Here is a 14,235-nt window from a genome sequence, read left to right on the forward strand (position 1 = left end):
TGGGGCATGAGTGCCTGTTTATGTGGAGCCTTCATAACGGGCAGGTGGGACGTGGGGAGTGAGTGCCTGTTTATGTGGAGCCTTCATAACGGGCAGGTGGGACGTGGGGAGTGAGTGCCTGTTTATGTGGAGCCTTCATAACGGGCAGGTGGGACGTGGGGCGTGAGTGCCTGTTTATGTGGAGCCTTCATAACGGGCAGGTGGGACGTGGGGCGTGAGTGCCTGTTTATGTGGAGCCTTCATAACGTCTTTGGTGCTAATCAAGTCTGACTGAAGCAGCAAGTTTTGAAGCCTCACATTCCAAAACGCAGCTCAGGACGAAGTAGACTGATACTTAGTTCCGGACCCTCCCGAGAGAGCCATGAAACTGGTGAACATTGCAAAGCTGCACCACATTCCTACCCCACTGAGATCTGCTTGCTAATCTTTAGTCAGGACACTACTGGGAACGTCAAGTGGGAAAAAGTGTTATGTAAACTGTAACGAAAATGCAAATACGTACAATACTCATTATGGAAAATTATGCATCTATAAGGAGTCTGTATGTGTACTTGAATATGAAACAATCATTGAATGATCTTGCCTAATTAAAAATCAAAGACAAATGAAATAGTAGAATACATTTAAGTGACTTAATTGACTTGCATACTGTAGAAATATCTCAAAGCAAGTCAACAGAGAGATGCTATACAGAAACTTTGTAGGGTGGCTTAACCTCCCTGTTGGCCCAGGAATATGGGTTTTCCCAGGACCAGGACAAGCCACATAATTTGCAGGGCAAAGTGCAAAAAAAAATATTACACATTTCATGATGGCAACAGCATAGCATTGAACCGAGCATAGCTTAGTTCTGAGCAGGGGGCCCTCAGTTGCATGTTTGTGGTTCTGCTAAAACCAGAATACTCTCGGACAAACCAGGACTGGGATGATTGGTCATCCTACCTTTGCTACGAAGCAGTGTGTTTCAACCCAACTTTGAAGGGTACAGGTTAGGGCAGCCATAGACCAAAGAATGCACTAGACAATTGGTTAGACGTGAGCTTTATTGGGACTTCGAAACAGGAGAGACTCCTCGACGGCAGCTGGTCAAAGAATGAATGACATTAATGCTCTGCAAAGCAGTGAGGAAAGGAGGGGACTATCAGGGTTCTCAGGACAAAGACATTCCATAGGGTACAAGAACAGGGTTCCTGCAAAAGTCATGCGAGGCACACAGATGGGCATTTGGTGATGCTGTGGCAGGCACGGAGCATGCAACCTTGAGAAGATCAAAGTTGGCAGTAGGTCTGTGACTTTTTAACTAGTCAGTGTTCAGGCTAGCCCGGGCGGCCATGTGCTTCAGACTGTGTTTCTTTTAAGGGAAGGGGCATCCCAGTCTCTGGGCTCCCACAGAGTGTAAAAGGACGAACCTTGGATTTGGCATGAGAAGACTGAGGATAGAGTTCTGGCATTGCCACTACAGAAAATATATAATATATATTTATATATGTATTGATATTAACATTAACAAGGTGTATTAGTCAGCCAAAAGGGGTGCTGATGCAAAATACCAGAAATTAGTTGACTTTTATAAAGGGTATTTATTTGGCATAGGAGCCTACAGATACCAGGCCATATAGCTTAAATTATTTCCCTCACCAAGGTCTATTTTCACGGAGCAAGATGGCTGCCGACGGCTGCCAGGGCTCAGGCTTCCTGGGTTCCTCCCTTCCTGGGGCTGGCTTCTCTTTCCTCTGTGTGCTTACTTCCCAGGGCTCCAGCTTAAGGCTTTAGCATCAAACTCCAACAGCAAAACTCCAACATCAAAAACCCCAACTCTGTCCTTTGCCACACCTTTTATTTGTGAGTCCCCACCCACCAAGGGGTGGACACTGAACACCCTACTGGCACAAGAGGTTTACTGATTACTTAATGAGGTAAACCTCTGAATCCAACATAATCTAATATGCCCAGAGGAAAAGATCAGTTTATAAACATAATCCAATCTTTCTTTTTGAAATTCATCAATATCAGGCTGCTACACAAAGTTTCAAAGTTTTGGCATATCATATGAGAGATACCTAATGTACTAGGTTCTTACGATTCTGCCATAAGAGAAGAGTTGAAATAGCTTGAATAAAGTTTAGCTTAAAAAGTTCTTTGCTTGCCTCATTATGTGCAGTTATCTAATGAACTAAAAGACTCTTCCCTATGGTTCATTATGCCTGAGTTTTCCCAACGGCACAAACCTAATCTCCAGTTTAGGAAGCCATTATAAAACTTTACCTTAAATGAAGTTTCAGACAAATTTTAGAGTAAAAAGACGGAACATTACTCTTGCTTTCTAAAATCGTTTCATGGAGTTGTTTATAAAGCCAAGATAGGATCTAAGAAATGTAGAAAAACTAAAGGACCATGTACAAAAAATGTATATGCTATGCATTTATACCATTTATATAGAGAAAATGATTATAAACAAATATTGAGTTTACCAAGTGGAGAAATTAGTCTGATGTTTAAAATAATAAACTATTTAAAATGGTAACACATGAACTACTTCTGCTGTACTGATTCACCATCGTCTTTGTGCAAACAATGAAAACAAACAGAGCAGTGGTTCTCAAACGTCAATGTACCTCTGAATCACCGGGGGGACTTGCTAACACAGATGGTGAGTTCACTCCCCCAGATGGTGAGGCCCACTCCAGACTTTCTGATTCAGGAGTTCTCTCATTGGGCTGGAGAATTTGCATATCTAACAAGTTTCCAGGTGATGCTACTAGCTCTGCAACCACACTTTGAGGACCACAGAATTTGTGCAGCATTTGTGACCTCAGTAATCACCCAATAATTATATGGTAAGAAACGCTCAGCTCTATTTGCTACATTGTTCTGTGCTCCAGAATGGAAAGAATCTCTGGAGTCAAATAAAAAGTATTTTCTAGTAAACATAAATGTTAATTAGTTACATTTATGTCTGTAGAATTAGCTCATTACTGAAGAAACCTGGGAATTGAACTGAGTGTTAACACTTCCCTTGTACCTAGGGGCTTGCTTACATCCAAGAGCTCTTTGATCTGGGATTTTATATTTCTGCTGGAAGTAGCTTAAGTTACAAGCCTTCTAAGGAATTCAGCCATCAAATACAAACTCCTGAAATTGCTGTGTGGAACCTTGTGGTGTTGTGCACTCTATAGTTCCTGAATTAAGTTGCACATTAGCCAAGTAAATTAAGGGGAATATAGCCTGTGGTCTAACAGTCCCTTCTCTGTTTTCAGATGCACTCATGTGTATTTTCTATCTTCTTTTTGGTTTCCTTTCTCTAGTTCTTGCTCTGAAACATAAAACATGTTGAAACAGAAATTCATATTTTTCAATCAAATGAAATAAATCTTCTCTGTTCTCTTGAATATTTTGCCACACGTTTTCTCTCATTTCAAATTTTAAGAGGCATGATAAAGTGCAACATCTATTACCAAGCTTCCTAGGATGGAAGATACTGAATTAAAGATGATCTATGTGAAAATGCCCAGCTAGTACCTGATACATAGTAGCTGCTCAATTTTTTAAACATTTTTAAAGGGGACAAAGTAGAACACTCATCAGTGAGAAAATACTTCATGGCAGATGTGTGTGATGTGGGGTTTTAAAGGCAGACACATTTTTGGATTGTTGATATAGGAGGAGATGATTTCCAGTGAACAGAATAATATTTTCAGAGGTAAATTTTTTAATGCATTTGTTCATGCTTAGAGGATGAGAACAATTTAGCTTACTAGGGAATACTTCACACCTAGTTGCACTTTAGAATCACCCAGGATGCTTTGTTAAAAATGCAGGTGCTTGAAACACATTCTAGTCAGGAACAGCAGCTGTGGAAAACACGTTGATAGGTGCGGAATGTTCTTGTTAATTTGCTTATCTGTTTTTTAGTTATTTATTATTATTATTGAAATAATGAAAATGCTGCTCTGATAATGACTGAGATGAATGCACAACTTTGTGATTATAGCATATACCATTGATTGCACACTTCAAATGAATAGTATGCTTTATTAATATGTATCCATAAAATTGATTTGTTTAAAAAAAAACACAAATCCCCAGGGTTGGGAGATAAGCATTAATATTAGCAACACACAAAGAAGTAAACGAGAAACAAACTCCACGGTGTCATGCTCAGCGTGGAAGAAAAGAAAAAGAAATGGATGGATGGACAAATGGAAATTTCCTATTGTTATCGTCAGCCTGGGCAGGAGCTGGGCAGGCACATCTGGCTGTAGCGACTCACCCTGTGGGGGGATACTGAGCCAGACTTGCCTGAGGAAATTCACAGTCTTTCATTCTGGTCCTTGGTGCTATTGTGTGTCTCAATTGTTCATTCTTTGCCCAAGGCAGCTGTGACTTAATTGTTTTCTTAAGGTGCTAGTTGATTTAATATGTTCAAATCAAGTTCTGGGACAGACCAGGCAGAGACGAGGACCTGATGAGTCCTTTAGACTGCCGCTCAGTGAATTAGCACAGACATACATGTGCCCCAATAAGCCTATTGTGCCCACTCTGCCTCCTTTGAAACCGAGGATCAGGAACCCACGCGGGGAACCTGAGTTGGTGGCACACCAGCTGGGAAGACAGTGCAGGAAGGTCCAGAAAACATGCCACGAGGTTTCCTTCCCATTTTAAAGTTGTCTTCTCTTGATTTGGCACTTGCCTAGTTACTACAACTCTTTGACTATTTTCCAGAGCTCTGAGAAAGTTGTTTCTGCCGTTTTCTACTGGTTTTTCCTCACTGCTGTGGGGCCAAGGAGCCCAGGAGTTTCTCCCTCTACCTCCTTGTTCCCGTGAGCTCTGGCCAAGCTTTATTTTGACTGTAAAAGCAAAGACTCCGTCCTATTTCTGAGGTATTTTCAGCTTTAGAAGATTCAAGATGTTCTCTGTTCTTTTAGAATTGTTAAAATAATCCTAATTCTTGAATTAATCTGGTACCTACCACCAGGAGGCTGGGTATTTGGTCAGCCTGTGGCTTTGAACTCTTTCTGAGCACAAATCACAGTTTACTCCGACAAGGCACACGTGCCTCGTGTTCACACCTGCTTCCTCAGTAACACTGGAGGCGCCCCCAAGATGCAGCGTCAGGCAGGCAGCACGAGAAATGAGTAAACACACACTCGCCTTGCTGAACACACTCTTGGAATGGCAACTCTATACCTAGGATCACCTCGGAGAATGAGTGACATATTTTGATAAATTTAAAAAAAAATAAACAGTTTGGATGAGGTTACATAGCAGGCAGCGTTCCTGAGAGCAACGAGGTTCAGAAGGAAGGGAGATGGCCACAGCTGGAATTGGCTGCCGCAAAGCAGCTTTCCTCCAGGGGTAGAGGCAGAGTGCCCTGTGTTCGTGGATAGCAACTCCCACTTCTCAAATGCAGCAAGATCACTGAAATGAGAGCTAATACGCAGGAAGCACCCATTTTGTGCCATAGCCTACAGTCGGTGCTGCATACATGCTACTGAGAATTCACCTGTACAACCATTCAAGAAATTCATATTAATTGTTCCCCATCTTATCAATGAAAAACCTAGGGCTCAAATAAGATAACTCACTTGACAAAGGTCGTAATTTCAGTACATGACAGAATTTAAACCCAGGTCTTCTTAGGTGTAAAATCTTTCCTCTGTAGCAGCATCTTCAAATTGGGTTAGACATACTTAAAGTTCATAAAGATTCTCTAAAGGGTACATTGCACACAGAGATTAAAACATATATTTCTAGATCCTATTCTAAAGTACCCTGTCTAAAATTAATCCTGTTGAGAAGACCCTTGAATGTTCTTTACCAGTCTACCCACCATCCCTGCCTTGCACATTCTCCTTTGTCTGATTCTTCAGAAAAAAGTGATGACTCTTTACCTGACCTGAATCTATTCTCACCATGGTACATTCTTAAAAAGGCTAAAAACTTCCAGAGTGCCAAACAAATGGTGAATTCAAAATATTGTTGCCGGTGTTGCTAAAAAGTGAGTGACTTTAATGAGTAGGTAGCAAACACCTTACAAATTTGGTGGTTTCCAATTCTTTGTTTTCATCAGAGTTCTTCATTGAGTTGTCAGCTAATAAATCAGATTATGAAAACTAAATTTTGATCATGACTTAACCATCTTTCATCAATCTTATAAAAAGGCATTTTCAATAAAATTTTGTTATAGGTAATCATTATTTTGTAAAATAGTTAATATAAATGCCATTTTTATCAGTCATGTACTAATAAGAAGATTGCTTAATGGTCACCTGAAGCTTTTTAAAAAAAAAAATCGTAATTTAAACCTATTTTTGTTGCAGTAAAGTTTGATAAATTAATGAATTTTTTAAAATTCAAGGGTAAATATATAGCATTTAGATATAAGTCTGTGCAGAAATAGAATAAAAGCATAAGTTCAAGTTAAAAAAAAGAGCAAGCCACATAAAATTTCAAAATGTAAAAGAGTGTACATTTTTTATATGACTGACAGTATTAAATCATTTCAGTGAATATATTTTATTTTATTTTTTTAAAGATTTATTTACTTATTTATTTTCCCCCTCCCCCCACCCCCAGTTGTCTGTTCTCTGTGTCTATTTGCTGCGTCGTCTTCTTTGTCCGCTTCTGTTGTTTCAGCGACATGGGAATCTGTTTCTCTTTTTGTTGCATCATCTTGCTGTGTCAGCTCTCTGTGTGTGCAGCACCATTCCTGGGCAGGCTGCACTTTCTTTCGCTCTGGGTGGCTCTCCTTACGGGGCACACTCTTTGCGCATGGGGCTCCCCTACGCGGGGGAAACCCCTGCGTGGCATGGCACTCCTTGCGCGCATCAGCACTGCGCATGGGCCAGCTCCCCATGGGTCAAGGAGGCCCAGGGTTTGAACCGCAGACCTCCCATGTGGTAGACGGACACCCTAACCACTGGGCCAAGTCCGCTTCCCATTAGTGAATATATTTTAAAAGCTATATTAAAATTTTATTTTTAAATGTGTACAATTTACAATATCCCTTAAGTTACATATTCTAAAGCTACTTATAATCACAATAAGGACAATTTGGAAACTACATAAAAACACGAGAGAGCATCCATAAAACATGGTTTTAAAACTTTTGGTGATGTCCAAGGATAAAACTTGGGGACCACTGTTTTCCAGAACATGATAATATGACGCATTGCTACATGAAACATTGCATTTAACAGCTTGAGTGCTAGAATAAATCACATTTGTGCTGTGTTCGGTCTTAACTTCCCCCTTACTCACTCTCTAACCTTAGGCAAGTTACTTGACCTCTCTGAGCCTCGGTTTCCATGGCTACCTATGGGTGGTGAAGATAATTAACTTGTAGGGCCATTCTAAAGGTTACATAAAATTGATTCACGTCAAGGTGTTAGAAAAATGCCTGCACTTAGTAAGTCCTATGTAAATGTGTATGTGTATATTCATAGAAATATAAATACAGAGATAGATCCATAAAAGGTGCCACAGGTAAGAGCGCTGAGAGGAGGATGGAGTACGTGTTGTTAGGCTATGCTTCCAGAAGAAGCAGGGTTTAGAATGACCTCCGAGAAGGAGTTAGTTAAGCTCAAAAAGAGGGCGGAAATGACTAGCCTAGGGAGCAGAAATACTCTCAGCCACACTGGGGGGTGGGGGGTCACAGGAGGGATCAAATGCACAAGTCAAGACCTGCACTTAAAAAGGAACACCTTTGATGAGAAAATATTCCCAATTGCATGAAATGAAGCTGGGCCTCCCCTGTCCCAATCTAGAGCTTTCATTGTTTTATTTTAGTCTTTGGTTTAGATTATAATCTTAGCCACAATTTCTGCTTGCTTGATATTTCTAAATTCTGAAATTCAATAATAAATCCTGGGCCAAATTCTCCAACTTGGTTCTTGCTTACCGTTTCGCTCTGTCACTACCTTCTTTGCCTGGTTCTAATTTTCAGTTCAACCTACGTGTTCTGTGTTTTACCTTAATGGACTCTGAAATACCTTATTCTGCCTCTCCCCACAGGGATGTGAAAGAGAATACAAAAAACGGAGAGTTCAGACCTTGAAGCCTAATAGATATGAATTAAAAACACTGTGTAGCCTTCGAAAACTCTGAACCTCCGTTTTCTCTTCCTTCCAATGGAGGCAGTTTTTAATCAACAAAGTTGCCAGAAAGACTTAAGGACATTTAGCACAGTTAATGCTCAGAAGCAATTAACAATCAGAAAATGATAGTTCTTATTATAATTATTATTTCCATTATCACTATTCCTGGCATAATTAATAGAACAATTTACTGGAGTTCTGATTAACTTTGAAACAAACATTTTGCAAAATCATACAATTGTGGCTGGATGTCCCTGGGACTGTCCAAGATAAATTGTAATGTGGGAAGCCACAAATTTTATGCTTTTTCTGGGACCAGAAGCCATAGTTAAAAGTATCCACCAGGACAGGAAAAAAAGAGAGGACATAAAACAGGCTGGAAAGATCTGCTTTAGGTGCTGTTACAAGTTGAAGTGAGAATGACTATGCTAATTATTATGAAATGTTCTTACTACTTTAAAGAGGGAATCCTAGGCAGAAGCAACAAGAGAGAGTAGAGACTGGCTCAGCCTAATCCATTTGGCTAATCCATCCATTGCACCCAGATTAAAGCCATTAGATTCCACAAAGATTTTCTGAAATTTACTCCGTGTACAGAATGTAAAGAATCCCAATTCAGAACGAATTTGATTACTGAGTTTATCTTTTGAATCACGTTTTCAATGATAGTTGTAAACCAAACAAGATAATCACTTAGATTCTCAATCATTTAGGTGGGCCAATTTTTCTCCAATTGTCTTTTTGCCCCCAGGGTTTGCGAGTCCGATGACGGGCGTGGCGGATGCCGGGCAGAGCAGCATGCACAATGCCTTGCACATCTACATGAACGGGACCATGTCCCAGGTGCCCGCCTCTGCCAACGACCCCATCTTCCTTCTTCACCACGCATTCATCGACAGGTCAGTGGACACTTAAGCAAGCACCCCGTGCTTAGTGGGTTTCAGTGTGGTGGGTATCTATCAAATGTGACGTTTGTGTTGTAGAAAAAGCCAACGCGTTCCAGAAGGCTACTGTGTCAGATTAGGTCCCCCAGAAACAGACCGTAAGCTAAGGCTTTGGATGCAAATGTTCTCCCAGGAGAAGCTAAGAAGAAATTAGACAAATCAGGATGAAAACACCAAAAAAGGCAGCAGTTCTAGACTCAGGCAGGCTGCAGTAGAGTGTCCTGCACTAAGACAAAGAGGCTGGATTTGTATACCCCCATACTAACCAGCCATTGGCTATGGGTTAAACGCCCACGTGCTAGCCAGAGTCCACATAGATCAGGTGGCTGCAGTGGCCAAGGGCAGTCTTCTGAAGGGTGCACTGGCAGGCCGTAAGGTATGACCAAAGAGGTGGTCAGACAGATTTGGCACCAGGGACCTGAGGTGATCGGGGCACTAACTTGCTACAGCTTTCATTAATATGTATTTTTCCCTCTGGCTATTTTATTGTTATTTCTAGTTACAGAGACTCATTTCTCCAGCCAGTAGCTCTCCTCACTGCCATTCAGTAATTGACAAAATATATTTATTGAGCACCCATTCCGTGCAGGGTATGTTTGCAGCAAAATTTCATTTTCATTCCTGCCTCTCTATTCTTTATAAACACCTGAAGCCTGGAACATACTTTTCTTGTCCTTTCTAAGTTTTATACAATCTCCCATTCTAGCTTCACTTTTTCCCTCTTCCATGCAATATGCCCTGACCATCTATAACGAGTCCTCCCACCCAGGGTATGCTGGAACCGATTCACACTGGCTAGCAAGATCTAATTGTGTACATCTTTCCCAATAGCACATTCAGGGACCTCAAGTTGTTAGATTGAAATCATCTATCATAGGAATATTTGCATCACGTAAATTGGCAAATGCTACGAATTAGGACTTTCATTCTTACAGAGATGGTTGTTACATATTTGCCAGCTCACCTATTAACTCCCACCACATTGTCTCTTTACTTCTTACTCTGGAGGCATCATCTGCATTATTCTTTTTTATTATATTAGTCATGTGTGCTTTGTCTATCCCCCTAATCTGTTACCTACTTACTAGCTGGATCTATGCCTTGGATTATATTTATTTTCTCATAGTGATTTGTTTAGCAACTTGTTAGTAGATGTATAATAAATTTCTACCAATGAAATAAATTATTGGAAAAGCTACACTTCCTATAGTTATAAAAGAAACAACAAAGACCATTTTAACTGATTTTTGCATGCCTTGAAAAAACAGAATTTAATAAAGATTCAATACAATGAACATGTTTTAAGAATTTAGTATGTTTCAGACATGGTTCTAGGCAGCACTGAGGAAACAGAATAAGGCAAGATTACCAGACTGGAGAAGCTTAGTCTCTTGGCAAATAGGAACAAGTAAACAGCTGGAGAATGGTATGATCCTTGCTCCACGGGAGAAACTCCTGGAACACGCCGTGAAAGAAGATGCCCTATGAGCTGAGCCCTGAGGGCGCCAGGCCTGAGAGACGAGTGGATATTCCAGGGCAGACACCTACCTCCTGTCTCAGGGAGGGCCAGTCACAAACTGGAAGCATGAACTGGAAGAGAAAATGGAGGCTTGGCTTCTAAAACAAGAACATATGCAGAGGTAGCATTACGATCTCGTTAGCCACCGTTGCCCCCAAAATGAACCAATAATGAGCAATTAAGCACAAGCTAATTCTTTCTGCCCACTTTTTTTGTTTTAGAGAAGTCGTAGGTTTACCAAAATATTATGTATAACATGCACAGTTCACATATACCACCCTATTACTAACGTCTTACGTTAGTGTGGTACATTTGTTACAAGTGATAAGAGAACATTTTTATAAGCATGCTATTACCTATGGGCCATGCTTTACAATAAGGTTCGCTATGTTGTACAGCTCTAGGTTTTGTTTTGTTTTGTTTTTCATTTTTATTCTGGTAACATATATACAACCTAAAATTTCCCCTTTTTAACCACATTCAAATACATAATCCATTGCTGTTAATTATATTCACAATGTTGTGCCACCATCACCACCATCTGTTACCAAAACTTTTCCATAATCCCAAATAGAGATACTGTATAATTTATGAAGCATTAGTTCTCCATTCCCGACTTCTACCCAGGCTCCTAATAACCTATATTCTAGTTTTTGACCCTCTGGATTTGGATTTGCTTGGTCTAATTTATCATATCAGTGAGATCATGAAATATCTGGTTTTGTGTCTGGTTTATTTCACTCAATGTGATGCCTTCGAAGCCCATCCACACTGCCACCTGTATCAGAACCTCACTCCTTTTCATGGCTGAATAGCATTCCATCTCTCCCACTTTTAAGTAATAAAAAAAATCAGAGGAGCTTCTGATATAATAATTTTAGAAGTAAATATATATTAAGCTATTGTATGTGACGGGGCTATTCTAGTATATTGACAACTTTTATTTCATTTAATCCACACTAACAGCTCTATGATGTAGCTTTTAGCAGTGTTCTTGCTTTATAGATAAAAATAATAATTCTATTGATTGTATAGCTATAGAATAAATTATTAACAGTGGATTGAAAGATGAGGGGAGTAAAAAACATTTTAAATTTTGGCAGCTACTTCAAAATTGCTTCCACATGATTGCCCCATCTACATTTGCCACCCTGTGTCATCACCAGCACTGGGCATTGTCAAACTTGGTAATATATGCTACATTGATATGTAGAAAAATATTTATTTCAATTTCTTTATCTTTTTCCTATTCATGGTCTAGATTAATCACATTTATTTCTCTAAAACAGTCTGCTCATATTCTTTGCTCTTTTTATATTAGGTTCATTTGCCTTTTTAATGCAGATATGTGTGGTTTATTTATAATTTTTAAAAATACTACCTTTTCATTGTAAACATTACAAATACTCTTTTTTCTCATTGTCAATTACCTTTTAAATTTTAAAGGCATTTTTTTCACTATACAGGAGATATGCCTTATTATGTGGTTTCTTTTATTCTTTCTTTCCTTCATATTTTCAGGTCTTTCAACATTTTTATCCTCAGTATTTTCATCTGTAAAAATAAGGGATTGGACTAAAGCTCCAAGGTATGGTTTTACAGCGCTCTAAATAATGTCTTCTTGAAAAATGACAGTGGAATGCATTAGACAATTACAGGGCTTTAGCAGATTTCATAGTGGCATGCTTTTAGTCATGATTAATAGGTAAGTGACAGATAGATAAGTCCAATTCATAATTAAAATAATTTTTCCTTCTCTATTCAGATTAAGATCTGACAAGAGACTCTAAGCTGTCCTAAGATTTGTGAAAACTGTCTGGCAAGGAGAGGGAGTTGAAGAGTGATCACCCGAAAAGAAAGAATAGGTTGGAGTGTTGTTTACTCTCTTTCTCCAAGGAAATCTGTTTTGGGGAAAGGTAAAGACAGGGCAACTGAGACTATAGACCTGCCTATCGCTACAACAGCTCCCGAGCAAAGCTGAGGTTGTCTTGAAATGCTGTCCTACTTGGGTGATGGGAAAGGGTGGGGAAAAAATACGGGGAACTAAATTTTTGTACACCAGCTCTGTGCCAGGCATTGTGCTAGGGGCTTTTCACATATTACTGCTATAGATGCCACTTGCCCAAGGAGGAATCTCTGGGTTCCAAACTTCGATTATGCTTTTGTGTGCTCTTATGTACTCTATACACCCCACACATGTCATCCTCTGTTTACTTGTCTGCTTTATTGTCATTATGTCCTGTTAGTCCTTCTAAGCCTTATCCCTAGAACCTAGCAAAGAATGGAGCCAATAAATATCAGCTGAGCATCTTAAATGAATTAAATTAATGAATAATAAATAATTAAATAATTTGACAAATACTTACTGAGTCTCTGCTCCACACCCATTATACTAAGCACTGAGGATAAAGCAGTGAACAAAAATCCCTGCCATTGTGAAGCTATACTCTTTTTATTTTACTTAATCCTCACTACAACTATATGAGATCCTGCGCCCCCATTTTTACAGATGGAAAGGTAGGATAAAAAAGAAAAAAAATCATTCATGCTTCTTCGCACAGATACTAAAAGATGAAACCAGATCTCAAATGCAGATCTCCTGATCAATTTCTACCACATCATGCTGCCTCCCAGTATAGATCATATTATAAATATTTTAGTGTAATGAAGAACATGGAAAGACCCAGATGTAGCTATATCTTTGAAGGTGATAAAGACGTGTTGTTATTTCAAAGATAGTTGAGTGCCCAGGCTGAAATCTTAGAAAGGACTTGTTTGGGCTCTTTTTCTGTTTAATTTTGAAATAAACAGAACTGCTAGAGTCTAATGACTTGAGCGAAGATCTCGAGATGGTCATTAGAACGTTAGAGAAGGCCGCCGCAGGACTCTACCCTGGTGGCTAATATCTTGGGTAAGTGCCCAGGCAGAAACTGTTGATAGTGGTTGGTGACAGAGTGGACCAGTGGAAGATGTTTCTTCACACTGGGAACTTGTTTGTTAGTACCCCTGGGACTTTAGATAAACCACATCGTTTTTCTGAGCTTTCCTTCCCCCAGCTTGTACAAGGGGTAGTTCAATGGGTCCTGAACAACTCAAAAGTTAACAGAAAACAAATAAAGTTTTGACTCTGAACACTATGTAAACAGTAGGCAGCACAGACGCAGGCTCAGATCTGGGTCTGCTGACCACTTGGCCACAGTCCTTGGGCTGTATAATGGAGATAGTAATACCACCTTAGTGGGTTATTTGGAGTATTAGAAATGGCATGCATGCCATGCGTGGCCCTTAACTGATGCTCAATAATAAGGAATACTTATTAATATTCTTATTAATATTCTCCAGTCAATTGAAGAACTCTTTGCCAACAGGTGAATTTCGTGGAAAGCTTGAGGGTTTAGATGATATTCAGAGTGTGGACTACTTTGGAAAGCCAAGCTCTGCTGGGACTCTGAAGTCCATGTTAAAGTTATGGTTATGTCCCTGGGTAAATAGCAATGCTTTAGGGAGTTACTCAAGGATTAGCCTGTGCAATGGTCCTATTTCACTACTGCAGCTATTCGCCCAATAATATTTCAAGAAACATTTATTCAGGGCATTGTGCACTGTTGCTATATGCTTCAGCTTTTGCCTCCTTCCTAAAAGTCTGAGGCTGGTGTGCCCACTGGATTTATGGATT

General features: G+C 39.7%; 1 protein-coding gene across 1 annotated transcript in view; it reads left to right on the top strand.

Moving 5' to 3' along the window:
* Positions 1–14,235, top strand: part of TYR (tyrosinase) — a 116,301-nt gene that overhangs the window by 34,769 nt on the left and 67,297 nt on the right. The window contains exon 3 of the mRNA XM_058306161.2: positions 8,848–8,995. Coding sequence (XP_058162144.1) covers positions 8,848–8,995 — 148 coding nt within the window. The remainder of the gene's footprint in view (positions 1–8,847; positions 8,996–14,235) is intronic.

Source organism: Dasypus novemcinctus, chromosome 10 (genome assembly GCF_030445035.2).
Source record: "Dasypus novemcinctus isolate mDasNov1 chromosome 10, mDasNov1.1.hap2, whole genome shotgun sequence".
In the NCBI taxonomy this organism is placed as follows: Eukaryota; Metazoa; Chordata; class Mammalia; order Cingulata; family Dasypodidae; genus Dasypus; species Dasypus novemcinctus.